The 19672-nt window shown below is 44.3% G+C and overlaps 1 protein-coding gene across 4 annotated transcripts; it reads left to right on the top strand.

Moving 5' to 3' along the window:
* Positions 1–1093: 1093 nt before the first annotated feature.
* Positions 1094–18997, top strand: LOC149348763 (cytochrome P450 3A4-like). 4 transcript variants are annotated; one of them, XM_089588326.1, is made up of 14 exons: positions 1098–1332; positions 2228–2324; positions 4165–4217; positions 5539–5635; positions 6580–6705; positions 9257–9509; positions 10355–10485; positions 11761–11869; positions 11968–12088; positions 12834–12942; positions 13017–13105; positions 15268–15408; positions 17861–18026; positions 18668–18995. In XM_089588326.1, exons 1-14 carry the CDS (start codon positions 1277–1279, stop codon positions 18746–18748), a joined length of 1629 nt encoding a protein of 542 aa, XP_089444452.1. In that variant the 5' UTR covers positions 1098–1276; the 3' UTR covers positions 18749–18995. The 4 variants fall into 4 exon arrangements, with proteins under 4 accessions (XP_089444455.1, XP_089444452.1, XP_089444453.1 ...); XM_089588327.1 differs by having other exon boundaries at positions 1100–1332; positions 11968–12061; XM_089588329.1 differs by lacking the exon at positions 18668–18995 and having other exon boundaries at positions 1094–1332; positions 17872–17979.
* The last annotated feature ends 675 nt before the right edge of the window (positions 18998–19672 follow it).

Here is a 19672-nt window from a genome sequence, read left to right as displayed (position 1 = left end):
CGCAGATCATGAATGGCAGTTTACCAATATCCCTCAAGATAAAAGCATACAAGAGCTGTATCTTGCCGATACTCATCAATGGGGCAGAAACGTGGAGGTTTTACGAAGGGGGTTCTGCTTAAGTTAAGGAGAACGCAGCGAGCTATGGAAAGAAAAATGATACGTGTAACGTTGAGATAAGAAATGGGTGAGGGAACAAACGCGGGTTAGTAACATACTAGTCGAAATCAAGTGGAAGAAATGGGCTGGGGCAGGGCATGTAATGCGAAGGCAAGATAACCGCTGGTCCTTAAGGGTAACGGAGTGGATTCCAAGAGACCGCAAGCGTAGCAGGGGGCGGCAGAACGTTGGATAAACGGATGAGAAGTTTGCGGGGATACGGTGGCCGCAACTGGCATAGGACACGGTTAGTGGAGAGACACGGGAGAAGCGTTTGCCCGCCAGTGGGCGTAGTCAGGCTGATGATGGTTATGACAGGCTGTGAATTCTGTTTCAAAGACCACATAGCTCCACAGTGGTGCATGCTGAATTGTGATAATTGTGATAATAATGATACGAGGAGGGAGCTGTAATAATATGGTAGCTACCCATGGAACTTGTAAAGCAAGATAATTTATACACACGTGAAACGCAACTGCTTTTTGCGGATCACTTTTTTTATTTATCCGCTCGCAAACTGGGGGGGGGGGGGGGGGGGGGGGGGAAGCGGCCAATACATGTGTGCGGGCCTTAGTCGAGTACATACGCTCCTTCCGGCTACCCTGCCTCTCTCCCATTCTTCACCGTTCAGGAGGTCTTCTTTGCTCCTTATACTCGTATAACAGAGGCATCTATAAAGCCTTCCACATTTCCCTTTCTTGGGCACAGCCATATCTCCACTGGTCTATGCCTGCAGCATTCTAAATGGGGGATTTCATACAGGTATCTATTGCGCATGCGCATAACAGTCCAACACGCACGTGCGCTCAACCAAGCTGTAAGCAGTGAAAGTTTCGTCTTCATTTCGTCTTCTTTTTTTTAGATGTCGCTCTGAGCCTGTCCGTAGGACTGCGCTCCTGATAAACGTGCTTAAGCGATTGCATCATATACATACATTGAAAGGCACTAGTATAAGGAACGTAGGCGGGCGATATGCTTGGTGCCAAAAGGAGATAAGAGTTGTTCGGTACTTGCTTGCACAAGACTTGTCTTTGCCAGGAACGCTCGCCGACTGCACATCACATTGGCTTTTCCTGTACACGTGTGGAATACGGTGAACCGATCTACGGCAGCAACTATGTTGACTGTTCTGTTGTGCAGCATAGCCGTCTTGTTTGCAACGTGGTTTTTCTTGTAAGTACACCGTGTCTTGAAGCTTTTAAAACAGTGTCTTTTTAAAAAATGCCTAGCTTGCGTTCGCCGGACATTAGTCGATGCGTGAAAAAGCTCGGCGGTCATCGTCACCTGTAATGTGCCAAACGCTATACTACTCACAGTGTCTGTTCACAACGTTCCAGAAAGAGAGTGAAAAATGGAAATAAGTGGCATATTTGACGATCGTAATTCGCTCTCAAAGGGGTGTCGTAGTACTCTGAAGACTGTTTTTCATCATTTAAAAATTCGGCAGAGACGCACAACACTGCTTACGTGTGGGAACGCGAAAGCACGTCTTAGACGTAGACCATCGGCAGCTGTTTGCAAGCTGTTTACGATTGATTTTTTTTTTCTCTCGAAGTATGACGCCATCGACACCCACACGCGCGCTCGATTATGACACCACACTGAATGCTGTACGACGAATGAACTGGTGGTTTTTTGACGAAAGAAAATGGCGGAGTAACTGTCTCATTTATTGATGGACACCACAACTGCGCCATTGCATCACAATTTTGATATAAAATCTAGAAAGGCATACAATTGAAGGTGTTTATGTCGTCGGTTGGAATCCTTGTCACAACCTAGCCTCCAGCTTGATTAGCACGTGTAAGCTATATGCAACTAGAAATGTAATGAAACCATCCGAACGCCGTACGACACATGTAAGTCGGTCAGTGGCGGTTATATATAAAGGAACGACATGTATGAGATTGTCTGAGCGGGGGTGCAGTCTGTGTCTCGTAAAAATCTCTGCGTGCATTGAAAGCCACGTTTTCGCACTTATAGTGTTTTTGAAAAGAACAATAACAGTTCCCTAGCCTCACTTGCCGCTCATATGGGGACATGATCTGCGTTGTTCGTTGTTTTTCAGGGAGCGGAGAAAAAAGTTTTCCATCTTTAAGGATCTCGGGATTCCAGGGCCGCCACCAAGTTTTATTTCTGGGAATCTCTCCGAAATTCTTGCCAAGGTATGACGGAAGCACTCACAAATGAAATTACTTCTACGTGCAGAACTATTTTAAAGGATTCCTTAGATGACGTGTTCCGTGTGTTACTGAAATTACAAATATCTCGCGCGACATTTTTTGCGCACTAAAGCCCGGGGACTGCCCTACCGCGATAGGCTATTTTGCTGCGTAATGTTTGCGTACGAAGCCTTTAGCAGTAATAGTAACGCACTTTAGTGGAAGTAGTAGCCATAAAAAAATTGCGAGAACAATTTGCCAACTAAAGTGTTTAGAGGCCAAAGCCGGGGACACTATGCTGTGACGACTTCAGGTGGATGTGACATCACACCATTCACGTGGCTATATCGATACCCGAACTATACATCTTTCGGGGACCTTAAGTGTTAATTACGCTTAATTACACATTTTTCCATCTAATTTGACAAAAATCTGGCGTTTTTTTGACCATTCTGTGACAATTTTTACTATGTCGTGACGATTTCCGGTGTATGTGACGCCACACCGTTCCCGTGGCTACATCGACGTCCGCGCTATTGCGACGCAATTTCGACATTTTTGTCTATCATTAATTAACTAATTAATCTACAGTCATCAAACTCGGCTTCTAGGTTCATTTTTTCTTCATCTATCTGAAGCAACCATTGGGTTTCTCCTATCATTTTTCGTTCCCGAGTTAAACGCGTATGACACGCATTGTTAACGGACGACAGTATGAGCCATTAAAGGCTTTCGCCTTAATAGTCATCTTGTAGACTCTCAACGTAATGAACTCCTAGCTGTAGTAAGCCTAGAGCTTCGAAAGAAAATGCATCTTTGAGCAACGCTGTAAAACACATCTTCGGCGTTAATCATTCAGCTTCAAATAGTTATTTCGCATATATAAATAACCCCTGGCCAGGCTCCTCTGTCCAGTCAGCTGTCAGCGCTCACAAACTGACAGCTGCGTACGGAGAGCGTGCATGCCTTCCGGTTCCCGCACACCAGACGTCACATTCTACGCGGAGGCGATACAAGATGCCAAATTCCTGTCACTTTTTCTCTTCACCGTTCTTTAAGGCTTTGTTAAAAAAATTGGCGGTGCTTTAGCTCTGGTTAAACATGGAGGACTGCGAAAGCAACGAGGAGAGAGAGAGAGAGGCGATGGAGAGAGCGCGGCAGCGGCGGCGGCCCCGGCACGTTAGCTATGCGCCGCTACTGCGCATGCGCAACTGGCGAGCGCGGCGGCGGCACCTCTGAGTCACCCGCGCAGCGACGGCGGCGGCGCGCCAGCTGGGCGCCGAGTGACGTCACTGCTCCTCGCGCATGCGTAGTATGGTCTTTCGTCAGCTCCGCGAAATGGCTCGGCGACTCGCGTAGTGTTGCTTTCGCAACGAAAACGAGAAGCGCGTTTGTACTACGGAGTAGTCCTGGACAACGAGTGAAACTGTCAACCCCTTTTTGAGCCTTCAGATTTTGTAAGTCTGGAGAATTTGGGCTTTATTCAACCCATTTGTTCACAAGTGCCTAGAATCATCGTTTTTTTTTCCAATACTTTGACTTTGGTAGAAGCCGTTGACCCCCTTTCACTCGCTAAATAAATCATATGACATGCTATGCCCCTGGGAATCTAATCCGATCTCATCGGCGTTGAAATAATTAAGTTAAAATGAACGCTGGCGCAGCAAGGACACTAACAAGAAAGGGACACCACATGTGCACCACACTAGATGCATCCCTTTCTTGTTAGTGTCCTTGTTGCGCCAGCGTTCATTTCATCATGCAGCAACTCGCCCCTCAGGCCATTCTTCTGAAAAAAATTCAGTCTTTAGACCCACTGACTATTCTTCACTCTTCTTTGTAGGGAGCAGCTGCAGCCTTCAACGAATGGATAGAAAAGTACGGGGACTACGTAGGGTGCGTATATTTTCTGTTTTCTCCAAAGGCACGCAAGCCATTGTTTCTTATATGGTTTCTTCGGTAGCTTTTCTTAATGGGAAACTGCGAACGTTTTAGAAATCTACGAGCTTAAAAGCGTCGAATGTTTGAAACTTGTAGGTAAACCATGCGTAGTCTTTTTGGGCTAAGATTTGAAATAGCGACGTAATCGTCGAATAAAATTGCGACCACCTTCAAGCTTCTCCGCAGCACACTACGGCAAGGGGAGGGGGGGCATGATGACGTCATCGAAGGTATCGGTACATTTCGAAAGCATCAACACCTGCTTCGAAGGAAAAAAATTAACGCAGAGCCCACCGAGCGTTATTTGGCAGCATCCAACTAGGCACGGCAGGGTGTGGGTGACGGCAGCGGTAATTTAAAATCATACCTACCGTGACGTATTACTTCACTATTTTAAATGCTAGCGGAAAAACACTTGGCATGCTTTACCTACAGCATATATAGATTTTAATCCTTGAATATCGCTAAATTCTCAAAAAGTGCAGCAATCGCCCTTTAATAACCAGCTATTTGCACTTACGGCACGTCGAGTGGCAGAAAGATGAAGCGGCAACGAAGCATATTTTTTTTTAAAGCTTAACTGAGTAACAGCATGGAATTGCTGGTGACGATAAGTCCCTAGTCTAGCAAATAAAGCTGCCCAACTCAGCGCTTAAAGTTCGGTCATTCAAAGGGGACTTGGTCTGAGCGTAGTTTGAACCTCAGTGAGTTTATAGATCACTTACAAACGGTAGGAACAGATGAACATCACGCGAAACTACAGTTGGTTATGCAACAAAATTAATTTATGTTCTGTTTGGTTTTCGTGCTTATTTAGGACTTGGTCTGAGCGCAGTTTGATCATCAATGAGTTTATAGATGTCTTGCAAATGGTCAGAACAGATGAACATCACGAGAAATTACAGTTCACTTTGCAATAAAATGAATTCATGTTCTGTTTGGTTTTTGTGCTTATTTACGAAGTGTAGATTCGGGTGTTGGAAATATATTCGCTTCTAAATTGGCTTGAAACACGCATCAGGTCCACCGTCAGTCGCTGACTGTGTTCCCAACCTCTTGAGAAAATTTTAAAGGCTCACAAAGGCTCACTAGGTCAGCAAATTTATTCGATGTGTTAACAATTTATTGTAGACAGAAATTACCACTGCTTACTTTTGTTACAAACTTCGCTGACGACGTTCGCTCTGGGCAGCCATGGCCCGATATATGCTGGATTGTTATATCTTGTTATATCTTGTTTTATCTTGATTAGATATCGCATCTTGTTTTATCGCAGATTCTTCAACGGTGCCTACCCTTGCCTCATTGTCAAGGATCTGGAGCTAATCAAAAATATCCAAATAAAGGATTTCAGCAACTTCGACAGTAGAGGCGTAAGTTCAAAATTCGTTCTGCTCTTTGACCTTTTCATGAGAAACCTATTATTCCTTCCTTCTCCTGTCCCTTTTTTTCAGCGCAGCACTTGTTGAAAAAAAATTAGTAGTGTTTATAGAATAGGCCTACATGAAAGCTATATTGGTTTAGGTAATCCGAAAACTCTATTCATTACAAAAGGCATCGCTGCTCATAGAATATTTAATCTAGCTCCTGCTTTCAGCCTTGCTGAAACAAGGCGTTCAAGTAGACCAGGCAACCCAATGGCGTATATTGGTGTATGTAGGCTTACCGCTACACAACGTATTTGTAACGTTGTAACAAAGCCTCCTTGTCAAGTATCAGAAACGGCAGGAGGGACAACATATACAAAATCGTGCATGCTGTAAAAGGAGTAGAAAGATGCCAAAACGCTTTTGAACTGCACATAGTCAACATAAAAAAAAAGAATACTTACCACCCTTTATGCTTTTCCACATTTTTTTTTATCCCGCGAAGTTTTAACTACACACATGCTTAATTCCATTTAACGCCCTGCAAAAAGCGAGCAGGCCTGTCTATTCGACCCCAAGCAGTACATGTAACCGGCCCGATATTGGAAACGTATTGGCAAAGGCCCGAACTACAATAGACCAGAGTGAAAGCATCCATTTGCAATATTGGGCCCATTATCTGGGCTACATGGGACTATGCAGTCATTTAAGAAAGACGAGAGTGATCGAGGCCCTATCACACAATGAGTGGCTTCCCGAGGAGCACTAGTCATTGGTCCAATATGTGACACATATTGGCAAACGCTGGCCCTACAAAGGGCCAGCGTGAAAGCAGGCATTTTATATATTGGGCAGATTACCTTCGCTGCTTGGGTTTGTATAAAACTGCAGTGGTGTGAGAGTTTTGCTAAAACACAATAAGAACCGTTACTATTTGGGTGGGATTGCAGGTGTTCAGTGGCTTCGCTCGAGTCCATCCCATCGACAGGCTGAACCTCATCAACACGACGGGCCACCGATGGAAGGAGATGCGCAGCCTCATTACACGTGCCTTCGCGACCAGTAACATGAAGAAGGTAAGCGCTCGCACAGTCTTTGCAAAAGGTTACCAGGCTGCACGGTTTGCTTCTCAGTAGTGCATTAAAGTTAATGTGCCAGCCCTCAAGCTCTAAACCTCTGTATGGTAGAGAACCACTGTCCTCACCTTCAAAGAACTTTTTGATCTTTGGTGAATCTGTGAGGGCTCTACTTCCGTAAAGTAAGCACGCTTCCGTAAAGTACGCAGACAAGGTGGGGTCGGAGATATATTGTCCAAGCATTTCACCCGACAGAATCCGAGCACCAGGCCTGAGGAAAGCTTGCACCCATTGTATCGCTGGTTGTTATCCCGGCGGCACTGGGTATCGAACCCGTAAACGAGGTGGATGAACTTGCTTTTGCTTCCTACAATCACCATATCTTTTCTTTCCATACCGTTTTCTGTCTTGGGCACTTTTTACATTGGAGAGTGTTGTTGCTTAATCGTTGGTCTTCGTCCAGTTCTCTGTCCTTGCTTAAAACAACGCATCACACGCCTTTAAGAAACTACAGCTGCCTCTGCGCCCTTCGAGGCTTCGGTGTAATCCTACAGGGAATGAATTTTGTAATGCCTTGCTTTCTTTTTCTTTCGTTTGGTATTTACGTAAAGCAAGCGACCAATCACAGACAGGGCGATGTGAAGGCGCTGCCGCCGCTAGCCAATCTCCCAACGCCTCATCCAGTCCGTCCTAGTCTCCGTGTCCCATTCCACCAATTTGTCGCACAACCACTGCGAAGTTTATTTCCTGACACCGAACTAGCGCCAAAATGCCTCTTCCGACATGTCAAATGCGTATTTGTGCACCGACATTGATTGGTATAGGTGGTGGTCCCCTAGCGCATCATGGTCGTGGGCAGCGTTCTTTCATGTAAGAGGCATCATAGGCGCACTCCAGCTAAGATCACCGTGGTTTCAAAACTCAAGACCTACGTCACCGGGAGCAGCGACCAATGACAGACGACCAAACAAAAAGACTGCGGAACGAAAGGTCACGAAACGCTATCCCGGGACACCAGTTCCTAATATCCCGGACATCGGACATACAATGCAGTGTTTCACTCTGCCCTGTCCCAATACCTAACCTGCACTGAGACTCGCAGTGCAGGTTAGGTTAGGTTAGGTTAGGTTAGGTTAGGTTAGGTTAGGTTAGGTTAGGTTAGGTTAGGTTAGGTTAGGTTAGGTTAGGTTAGGTTAGGTTAGGTTAGGTTAGGTTAGGTTAGGTTAGAATGCTGACGTGAGTTATTGACAGCGTGCGTCATACACGCAGAGCGTGCTGACAGAGGTGATAACATCGATATAGAGCCAATTTTTCAAAGTTTTGCAAAGCATTTGTTCTGCGTGGACGTACTAGACGATAGGATACAATTCGTTCGTTTGACGAAACTGTCGACTCGGCATCAATCAAATGTCTGGAGGCTGGTGATAGGCACGGCCACTTACGATGGCTCAATTCCTCCCGACGCGCCGTATCGCGTGGTACGACAGCTTTAAAACTCTTTGTTACACAAGACCCGTGAGACAAGGCATTGCTTGCTGTGTTGAACTAAGAGGAGCTCCATGTCAGCGCGTCTATTCGGTGATAGAGACGACAGCTATGCGGTTGAGGGGCGCCATTTTGTTTCTCAAGGGTTGCCGATCCCAAGCAGCACAATTAATCGGCCCATTATTGGAGATATATCGGCAAATGCCGGCCCTACAAACGACCAGACTGAAATCATCCATTTTGCAATATTGGCCGGATTGCCTGTGCTGCTTGGGATATCTCCGTTATTTGTACGAAGGGGCAAAATTTTTGTCCACAGTAATTATTTGCTTGTCTGGTAGCTGAATTTATTTTATTTGCAACACTACCAGCGGCCTGTTTCCGGACAAGGCAGGGATGGAAAAAGTGCAAAGTGCATATACAAAGAGGCGGGTGTGAGGCATGAATCAAAGTGTAACGCAAATTGAAACATAAAAAAAAAACTTTCAAAAGATTGCATCAGCAGCACGGTAATAAAGTATATCGTGGCCCAGGTAGCCTAAAATGCGACCTTTCGGAATAGCATTTTCAGGCTGAAAAGTTGAGCCTGGGAAACAAAGTGGCGTAGACGTTATCACCATTATCGCTTAGGCTCAGTATTGAGGTGCCCAAATTTGAATGAGGCAGCAAGATAATCGGGAAAGAGATTGTTCTACAGGGGTTGCACCTCCAGGAAAGGCTCTGCTGAGAGCGGCTACAGTCTACGATTTACATTACCTTCCTACGGCAATTTACCTAACAGGGGAAGGCAAGCGAAAACACTTGCGTTCATTTGTTGCCTCAGGAGAGCTAGGCCTAAGCCATGGGGATATGCGGATCTGAGACTTGGCGCTTCCAAGAAAATGCCACAACCCTGTCACGTGGCCCACGTGCCCGAAACTGTGTCCACTCATTGCAATGGGAAAGGGGGAGGTTAGGAGTGGGCGGGTTCAGTAAAGCTATGTCTGCTAAGTCTACTATGTCTAAGTCTACTAAGTCTGCTATGTCAGTAAAGCTATGCCAGTAAAACTCGGTGTGTCCATTTCAGATGGCAAGTCTAATGGAGGATTGCACCGACGAGTTCCTCTCTGTGGTCGAGCACTTGAGGTTGAAGAACGATAGTTTCGAAGCACGCGAGCTCTTCCAGAGGCTGTCGGCCGACGGCATCTTCAGATCTGCGTTCGGACTCAAGTCGGGCCTGCAGCAGAGGACAGGCAGCAACAAAACTGCTGAGTCACTCTTCCAGGGCAGCATTGGGCTCCTGAAAATGTTCCGGCTCTCCTGGAGAGGCTACCTTTTTAGTAAGAGGATGCTATGAAGCGCCCATGCTCTCATGTTCATTGCGAATAAGGCGGGACGTGGTCACATAGGAAATGACTGTTTGTCAAGCGAGCGGTGGTGATTTATTTATAATTTTGGCAGCGAGAAACAAAAGGGTAGGTAAGAAGCGAAACGGGGCAGGACTCAGCGGTATGTCTCTGGACATAAAGTTTCTGCAGTTAAATTCCTAACATGCTTTGGAGACAAATACCCAGAAGTTCTTGAAAAAAGCATTTTGTCAGTTGGAAATAGTTTGTGAACGCAATCTTTTCATACATTGTGAGATTTAATTCTACCAATTAATAAATCCGCAGGACTCCCGTCGGAAGGCTTGCATTCTTTCGCTATAAACGTTTTTTTCATTCGTGAAAACCTTTCCCCACTGGTTCTATGCCAGTCTTGACTACTCGATGCGAGTGATGAAAAAAATTTAAAAGCAAGACTTTGCTACTCGTAATAAGAATGGGAAATTAGCTTCAATATTTATGTAACAGTACCTTGCAACATTACAATATTCAAAATTTGTGTGCAAGAATCCTGGACTTGTATCCTCTTTCTAAAACAGTATTTTTTAACGTTTATATCCTAAAAGTTATAATGGTATAGACATGTCATGAATAGAGTGGCGTTTCGCAATATGCACAGGTAATAACCCCATTTTAACCAGACACTTCTTCTCCTCATGACTCTAACAAAGTTAGCATAGCAGTGCCCCGATGAGCCCTACTGTCATCAAGACCACAATAGAGACAATGCACAAATTCAATAAACATGGCGAGATTAATGTGTTATGTGTTGTAGAGCAAGTACACATCTTCTTTTCCAGCCTGCTTTCCAGAGCTTGGCCCTTTCTGGCGGGTGATTCTCTGGTTGACGTCCCGGTATAACAAGACCGTTACGGACATGATTCTGGATGACGTCACTCCCATCGTGCAGTACCGCCGCGAAAACAGAGACGTAAGCTGTTAGGAAAGCTGGATAATTACTCATTACTGATATTTTTATTCAAAGTCAGTATGTTTTAGAAGAAACACTGGGAAATTTAATCGGCTAGGGTGACCGTGGCTGAAACTTTATAGGGTCTGTTGCCTTGCAAGGTCTTGTATCGCAATTTATTCTTTGTACGTCGCTTTTTGCGCTGTTATATTAATATTGAATTCCTATGTCGAGTTGAAAAATATTTACGAAAGAAACAATCATTCATAAGTGATACGCAGTGTCATCTAAATAAAATGGAATCAATCAGTCAATCAATCTCAGGTACTACGACCCAAAAAAATCACAGGATTGCACTTAAAGGGAAACTGCATAGGTTTTAGAAATCAACAAGCTTAAGATGGCCGAATGTGTGAAACTTGCAGGTAAAGCACGCGAAGTCTTTTTGGGCTAGCACTTGAAATAGTGAAGTAATCACCAATTAAAATCTAGACGCCCTTCAAGCTTCTCCGCAGCGCACAACGCCAAGTGGGGGGCGCATGATGACGTCATCGAAGGTATCGGTACATTTCCAACGCACAAACGCCTGCTTTGATGGAAAAAAGAAACCAACACCACCGAAGGCGAACCCTGCCGAGTGTTGTTCGGCAGCCTTTAACGAGTTAAGGCAGGGTGGGGCTGACGACAGCAGTAATTTGAAATCATACCTTGCGTGACGTCACGCTGAGTTTTTCCGCACTCCTCTGGTGCATTGAGGAGAAGCGCAAAATTCAATCGTCGATTACGTCACTATTTTAAATGCTAGTGCAAAAACACTTGGAATGCTTTACCTACATCCTATATAGATTTCAATCCTTGAATATGGCGAAATTCTCAACAAAGTGATGCAGCTGCCCTTTAAGTCTGCTCAAAAAGGGAAATTCTAAAGCATTTCCCTTTCCTTTCTCCCTCCAAATTTTTCGTTTTCCTGGTCATTATCTTTGTTTTCACTTTTTATTATTTGTTGTTTTCATTTGTTCTTTTTGTTCTTTTTGTTCAAAATGTTTGTTTTTTTAGGTTTTTATTACTTTTCTTTTTTATTTCTGTTTCTTTAATTTTTTCGCAATAGTTCTTTTTTTTCTGTCTTTATTTGAGGTTTCGTTTGTTTGCAAAGAAAGGACTGTTTAGCCAGCTTAGCCAATGTATGGATTGTTATGTGGCTAGTGTTGGATTGGCTATGGATCTGTCTCGTTGGACGGATGCCACTGATGAGCCAAGAGATGCTTTCGCAATAATATTTCCTTTTCCTTTCCACAGGCGACTACGACCGATTTTCTTCAACTGATGCTTAACTCCGAAGCGGACGAAGGAGCTGTTAACGATAACTCGCTTCCAACAGGCTGCGACACTGAGCGTGCTGCGGAAGGTACTAAAAGCATTCCGTTCTCTATGACGCTGGCCTTAAGATGATATATTATTTGCGCTCAAGTTGTGTGACGTCACATCCAATTATTTCTGCTCCAGAAAACGATGCTCAGAAGCAAAACAAGAACCCAAAAACGCCCGGCCTAACAAATGCGGAAATCGTGGCCAATGGTCTCCTCTTCTTTGTAGCCGGGTATGAATGTCATCTGTTATCAATGAGGTATCTTATCGCTTGTTCTGCCAGACGATGTGCATTATCTGTAGCAACAAAAAGAAGGGTAACAAAGTCTTATGACAAAAATTAATAATACTTCCTGGAGTTTTTGCCCCCCATTTTTTAATGACGGCTTGAGAGAAATATTCATTATTTTGAAAAAAAAAGTATTCACACTCTGCGCGGAGCGTGTCAACTAAGATATCGTCAAGATTCGTCCAGTCTATACTAAGTTCCCTTTACTGTCCATTATCGTTTTCATCAAAAGCGATAAGAAAACAAGAACTGCTTTCCAACTAGGTAGCGTTCTGCCTGAAGACTGGTACAAAGTAATTTGACAGCGTTTACTTAAACGATATGGGGACGATATGTATGTACTACACTGTTTGTTGGTACACAATAAATTTTTATTTGTGTACATATCATTTCAGGTGTAGTGGTGAAGAAGAACGCAAGAAATGCTGAAATATAACTCGCACAATCAGGCGGCCTTGTCTGTTGCTACGCACTTTTCGTTATGTTCTCCCCTTGTTTTTCTGTTATTTTTTATTTTATTTTTATTTTAGCTTTCCCGTACCGCTCTCCTTCCGTCTTGATCCCCCAAATTTTCTTCTCCATGCACAGTAGAATGCCAGCGATTATTAAACACCGTCTATGTTCTTTGCGTTTTTCATTAAAGGGTTTCTCTACCTCACTAAGTACTTCACCCCGCGACAATTATTCCAACACTTGTCCACCGTTCGCATTGCAGGTTCGAGACTACGGGTACGGCGCTGTCTTTTCTATCATATGCGCTTGCACGGCACCAGGACGTTCAAGACCGCCTTCGGAAAGAAGTCTTGGCCGTCCTTGAGAGAGACGTACGAATCCGCTGCTGCAAATTCGTTAAATTGCCTCGTGGGCAGATTTAATGGCGCTGTCAAAAACTTTTCAGGGTGCATTCAATTACTACAATGTCTTTGGTATGAAGTACCTGGATCAAGTCATCTCGGAATCGCTTCGCTACCAACCTTCGGTTGTTGGGTGAGTTATCCGAAGGCGTTCAGCAGTTTCAAGAATTGCAGCCTGTTTATGAGTTTTCGATTCGTAAAGGTTATCAGTCGTCTATGCAATACTTGATTGTGCGAAGAAAATTAAAAATAAATAAGTGGTAGCAATCGTGTGAGCTGCACGGAAGTCATTATTCATGAGTTGAGGATTCTGGTGAACACAGGGATCAATTCGCACAGGGCTGGAGTGTCAACGACTGTAGAACACTTGTCAAGCATTCATCTTCATAAGTCCTGGCTTTTGATGTTGCCCCCATGTCAAATTACTCATTGCCAATATTTTCATAATCTAAATGATAAAACATGGCAGAAATTGGTACAGTTATACAATAGCAAATGTTCGATTAACGGTGGGAAACTCTACTTTCTGTTAAGCATTTAACTTTACACGATTCACATCCCGTTCATAGTGTTGTTAATGTGGAAACATCTATGCATTACCATACTCTGTTTTGTCTCTCTCTATTCTTACTAGCTTATTGGTATACGTCAAGAGAAAAGTGTATAACAATTTTACCTTCCCAGTACACAACTGTGGGAAGAATCTTGTAAACTAAAGAAATGCTTTGAAAATTAGCTTTAGAACAGCGCAGAGTCCTACGATAAAGAAAATGACATCTGTATCGTTAAGAGCCAGGACGGGAGCAGAATGTATCAGTGAGCAGAATCGTGGAGGCTAACAAAGAGGGTTCAGCATTAGTTAAGGACAACGCAGCGAACTATGGAAAGAAAAATTATAGGTGTAACGCTAAGAGAACAGAAGCGGGCGGAGCGGGTGAGGGAACAAACGCGGGTAAATGAAATCCTCGTCGAAATCAAGAGGAAGAAGTGGGCTTGGGCAGGCTATGTAATGCGAAGGCAAGATAACCGCTGGTCCTTAAGGGTAACGGAGTGGATTCCAAGACAAGGCAATCGTTGCAGGGAGCGGCAGAAAGTTAGATGGGCGGATGAGATTAAGAAGTTTGCGGGGATACGGTGGCCGCAGCTGGCGAAGGACAGGGTTAATTGGAGAGACATGGGAGAGGCCTTTGCCCTGCAGTGGGCGTAGTCAGGCTAATGATGATGATGATGATGCTGTCCAAGATAAAACTAAGAAGAATAAAAGCCACATGGGCACGGACACCAATACGAAGTGAGGATATTCGATGGCGCCTTAGAGTGACCAAGTATATTCCATAAGATAGCACACGTAACGAGGGGCAGCAAAGGAGTCAGGTGGACGGATGAGATTTCAAAGTTTTGCGTGGACAATGTGTCCACTCTTGGCTCAGGGTAGACTTAATCGGTAGTCAGTGGGACATGCATTTGCCCTACAGTAGACCTAGTCAGAGTGATGTTGATTATTTTGTCTTAATCATTGCTGACATGGTGTACGGTTCCCAACAGAGCTTGAGTAATTTATGCCTACCTGATTTTCCTGATCAAAAGCTCTCTTCACAAAATTTTCTTTCGCTCTCTTTTGCTTTGCGAAGTGGACCGTCTACGCTTACTTTATTGTTGCCAACAGTACCAGGTAGCTCTATTCAGCGCAGCATTGAAGTTTTTCATCGATTCCTCACATAGAAGGCTCGAGATAGCTGATGCAGCTTTTTCGATAAGTACAGCAAATTGAAATAAATGTTTTCCTGTTCTCTCAACCTGAAATGATAAGGCTGTGGTGAGTGATTGTTCTAACACTAAGAAAAGGCAAATTATTTGCATTAATTTTTCGTTCAGAACACGCAGAAAGAATGACTATGTCGCTGATACAGTCCGAGTCGAGATGAACATAAACGATTAGTATTTTCATTGATGGAGTATATCTAGCAGGCAATATTTCTTCGTCCTGTTAATAAAAGAAAACAGTTTGGCAGCATATATTACGCAAAGGGTGCGTTTATCTTCAAATGATGCATTTGATAAGAGTTCCATGCAGATTCCTTAGACAGCCATAACTGATTGCAGACTTTCATCCTGTTCGATTGAATCAGGATTCGTCGGTATTCGAGACTTCTATTAACCCTCGTTACCTTTTTAAATCTTCTATTTTAACGTACTTCAGCGTGATTGAATTCCGTTAATTTCGCTCACTTTGCTTGAATCCTCTGGTGCCGCTGTCATGCTGCCTACTAGTCAAACCCCTGCCTTTCTTTACAGGTTCATTACAAGAACCGGCACTCACGATTACGTACACAACAACAAGACTGTTCCCGCTGGTATCAGCATTCTTGTGCCCAGCTACTACATGAGCCGCGATGCGACCTACTGGGCAGAGCCTGCTAAATTTGATCCGGACAGGTAATATCGCCTTTCGAAGTTCACCTCCTGTGCAATGCTCCTTTATGTAATGACCCCAATTTTACTGCACTGTTGCGAAATGCTTCCTCTTTCGTCTGTCTAGATGTCAAGGTGAAAATTTTTGCAGCTAGTTTTGATACTTATCAAAGTAATCTTATGCCTTATCGCATACGAAAAAATGACGCGAACTCGGCTTCCACCCGCAGCGTAACTGTGACAGAGTTGAGCAAAGCGGGATCACGTGCAGTACTCTGTACAGTACTTTTGATCCCATTGAAGAAGTCTTTGTACGTGGTTGCTCAGAGTACTGCTCGGGCAACCCTTACCATATAGCCCGAGCAGCCGCAGTGGCTGAGTGGTTATGGCGTTCGGCTGCTGACCCGAAAGACGCGGGTTCTATCCCAGCCATGGCAGTCGAATTTCGATGGAGGCGAAAGTCGACTGCCGTGTACTGTGCGATGTCAGTGCACGTTAAAGAACCGCAGGTGGCCGAAATTTCCGGAGCCCTTCACTACGGCGTCCCTCACAGCCTGAGTCGCTTTGGGACGTTAAACCCCAATAAACCAAACCAAACTTAAAACATAATATGGTTTGGTTTAGGTTTATGGGGTTTAACGTCCCGAAGCGACTCAGGCTATCAGGGACGCCGTAGTGAAGGGCTCCGGAAATTTCGGCCACCTGCGGTTCTTTAACGTGTACTGACATCGCACAGTACACGGGCCTAATACAACCCGCTGCAGTGAAGCATTGCTGTGGCGGCTGTTGTTGCGAGTGGTTACATGGCTGGCTCCCCCAATATGCACCCTCCTCAGGTGTGACAAAACATTTCTGCTCAGCCTGATTTATTTCACTGTTTCTCCTACACAAGGGTTGAGCGGCCAACCAGTTTGTAGGCCCGTTATCATAGATGTTTTTCGTTCTTGCTTAGCTATTTCAATAAAGATATCAAGGTAAAAACCAGAAAATCAACGGGAAGAAACTCGGCCAAAACTGCAGTTTGGAACAGAAAAGTGCAGTAAGAATGAATATTAAATTTGCGCTTAAAGCATTGAGTTGTTGCAAGTCGAATTGTCATTGTAATTCTTGCCAAACGTGGTAGCTGCTCAGAGGTGGTTATAATAATAATAATAATAATCTTTATTCAGCATAATCTGAACATACAAAAAAAACGGAAGCGCCGAAGCCACATGACGCTCATGATGTAGTTGCCGCACGAACGAGAAACGACGGACGGGCAGGAGGAGACAGTTTGTCCTACGTGTGGCCTTTGTTATACAAGTGTTACATTAAACAATAAAAAGTGTTATATTACATTAACCTGTTACATTAAACTCACCCAACTTTGTACAGTGATTATGGTGGTTGACGCCACCATTGCGGTGAATTTTTTTTTTATTTCCTGCGTTTGTTGCCCGCGATGCTTAGGATCCGTTTTACGCAAGCAAAGAGTCAAAATCAAATTTATGATCGTTCATCCAAGTTTTCCTATGAAAATGCTGTCCCCTCAATAATGCTCGGAGCATAAAGCAAAATCTAAGGTATTAAGTGCAATCCGAGGATGGTAAATATTATTCCCATATCTCATGTCACGTGATATAGTTCTCTGCAGTAAATGTGCACAAAAAGTGTGTCTACGAATATTATCGTTTGTATTCAATCTTCACTTCATGGCTGCTATACGCCTATACAAGTCGCGCAGGCAAGCCGTTCATATCCATAACTCAGCCAACTGGACAATGCGTTCGTGGAAATAGGTTTTCTGTACAAAGCAAATAATGCAATGCGGAACTTAACCCGTGAGAAACTAGAATAAATTTTGAGAGTTTAATTATTTCTTTATGCGTACTGCAAATGCAATACTAAACATGGATCACGCAAGCTTCTTGCAAGCAAAATTCGCAGGTGTAGGAAATATTTTCTGGGCCCGGTGACTGATTGCACAATAAGTGCCTGGTTACTACACATACTTAACAAAGAAGGTAACGAGTAATAAACTCCAGTTTTAGCACCAGTTAACTAAAGAAACGGAAAGGAAACTTGGCACCTTAGAGAAGTCCACATTGAGCAGCGGCTCCCTTGGCTCGATTTGCGTCCAGTGGGGATCCGGATTCAACAGTGAAATACGTCACTTTCCTTAATACCATTCCAGATGGAATTAGGAAATATTCCGCATGCTCCCCATGACTCCACTGAGTGCTTGCGAAGGTTAAATTTTTTTTAAGTGTGACTTGGTCCACGGAGATCAATGAGTCTAAGCCAATCACTGGTTTGGAACGCTTATATGAAGTGGTTCAATCCAAAAGCGAATGCATCTGACTAGATGAGTGAGCAATAAAGTATGAAAAAAGAGCTTAAAATTATAAGTTACACATTTTTTCTCAAAGATTTCGGCCCTTTGGACTGATGTGAAGTGTGACTGTGATTCGAGTTTTCGGGTGGAATTTCATTTCAGATTTTCCACAGGAAATAAGAGCCAGATTGACCCTACGGTTTACCAGCCATTTGGTCAGGGCCCAAGAAACTGCATCGGGATGCGATTTGCTCAAATGGAGATGAAACTCACGATGGCTAAGACACTCGCCAAATACAGGTTTATCCTCGACGACCGTCACGTGAAGGTGAGTGCTGATTACGAATAATTACAGAGTGCAAGGTCGGCCCTTCTCATATGAATCATAAAAACGCTGGAAAAGTTCATCTTTTTAACACCAGGAGCAGAAGTGATTGATTGATTGATTGATTGATTGATTGATTGATTGATTGATTGATTGATTGATTGATTGATTGATTGATTGATTGATTGATTGATTGATTGATTGATTGATTGATTGATTGATTGATTGATTGATTGATTGATTGATTGATTGATTGATTGATTGATTGATTGATTGATTGATTGATTGATTGATTGATTGATTGATAGGACTACCGCCCCTCAGTTGTGTAGAGGGCTAGTGAGAGAGAGAAAAGTGCAGAAGCTTTCCATTCCTCGGCTGGCATGCTTTGGTTACTTCGTAACACTTCGACATTTCCGTTAATCATCTTGCACAATGAGCACTTTACTGAATGTTTATTGAACAGTTCTAAGTCCTGAATACGGCAGTAGGCTGAAGGACACCGTTTGACGACGCTGTGAGTGCGGCGCAGAAATAGAAGAAGGGCTTGAGGATTCAGCAATCTGAGAAATTCAAGTGATGACAATTCAGCGACTGTCTGCATCATCTTTCGTCACTGACCCATTTGGCTGCGGCAATTGCAGGAGAAGGAGCTGAAGATAGGATCTTCTTTTCTCTTTGCTTACCCCGAAGATGGTATCTGGCTGAAGGTCGAAAAAATCTGACCAGCTGCCCACTTCCCGCGCCTCCAGTAAGCTGACATCAGTGGTCATCATGATCGGAAATAAAGAGAGACCACTCACAACTAAAAACAATCAGTGTGTATTGATCTCTCCATGCGTGCCCTGTGACTCACTAGCCACAATTCTTCAAGACAGTGAAAACTAACACAATAAACTAACCCAATTTCTCAGAGGTTTCCATACCCAAAAAAAAACAAAGAAAAAAAAATGGCTGAGTCTTAACTTGGTTAAGCCTGGAGAATGCGAAGCATCATCGTGTAGCGCAATTTGGAGGCGCACAACCACAGCGACGGCGCGAGGTGGGCCCCCGTTTCTCCACTGCCGTGACGTCATCGTGTCACGTGGTGTGACGTCATGTATCACGTGATTTGGAGGCGCACAACCACAGCGACGGCGCGAGGTGAGCCCCCGTTTCTCCACTGCCGTGACATCATCGTGTCACGTGGTGTGGCATCATGTATCACGTGATTTGGAGGCGCACAACCACAGCGACGGCGCGAGGTGGGCCCCCGTTTCTCCACTGCCGTGACATCATCTTGTCACGTGGTGTGGCATCATCGTGTCACGTGATTTGGAGGCGCACAACCACAGAGACGGCGCGAGGTGGGCCCCCGTTTCTCCACTGTCGTGACGTCATCGTGTCACGTGGTGTGACGTCATGTATCACGTGATTTGGAGGCGCACAACCACAGCGACGGCGCCAGGTGGGCCCCCGTTTCTCTACTGTCGTGACGTCATCGTGTCACGTGGTGTGACGTCATGTATCACGTGATTTGGAGGCGCATAACCACGGTGAAGGGCTGAAGTGGTAGCTAAAGTAGTATGCTTCGCATAAAAACACAACCTGAGCCTAGAAACCAACCCACTAGATTTCCTGTTTCTTGTAAATGAAGTACCTACAAATCA

This window comes from Amblyomma mixtum, chromosome 4 (assembly GCF_055824585.1).
Source record: "Amblyomma mixtum isolate Tamu chromosome 4, ASM5582458v1, whole genome shotgun sequence".
Lineage (NCBI taxonomy): Eukaryota > Metazoa > Arthropoda > Arachnida > Ixodida > Ixodidae > Amblyomma > Amblyomma mixtum.
This window is presented reverse-complemented; position numbering and strand designations above follow the sequence as displayed.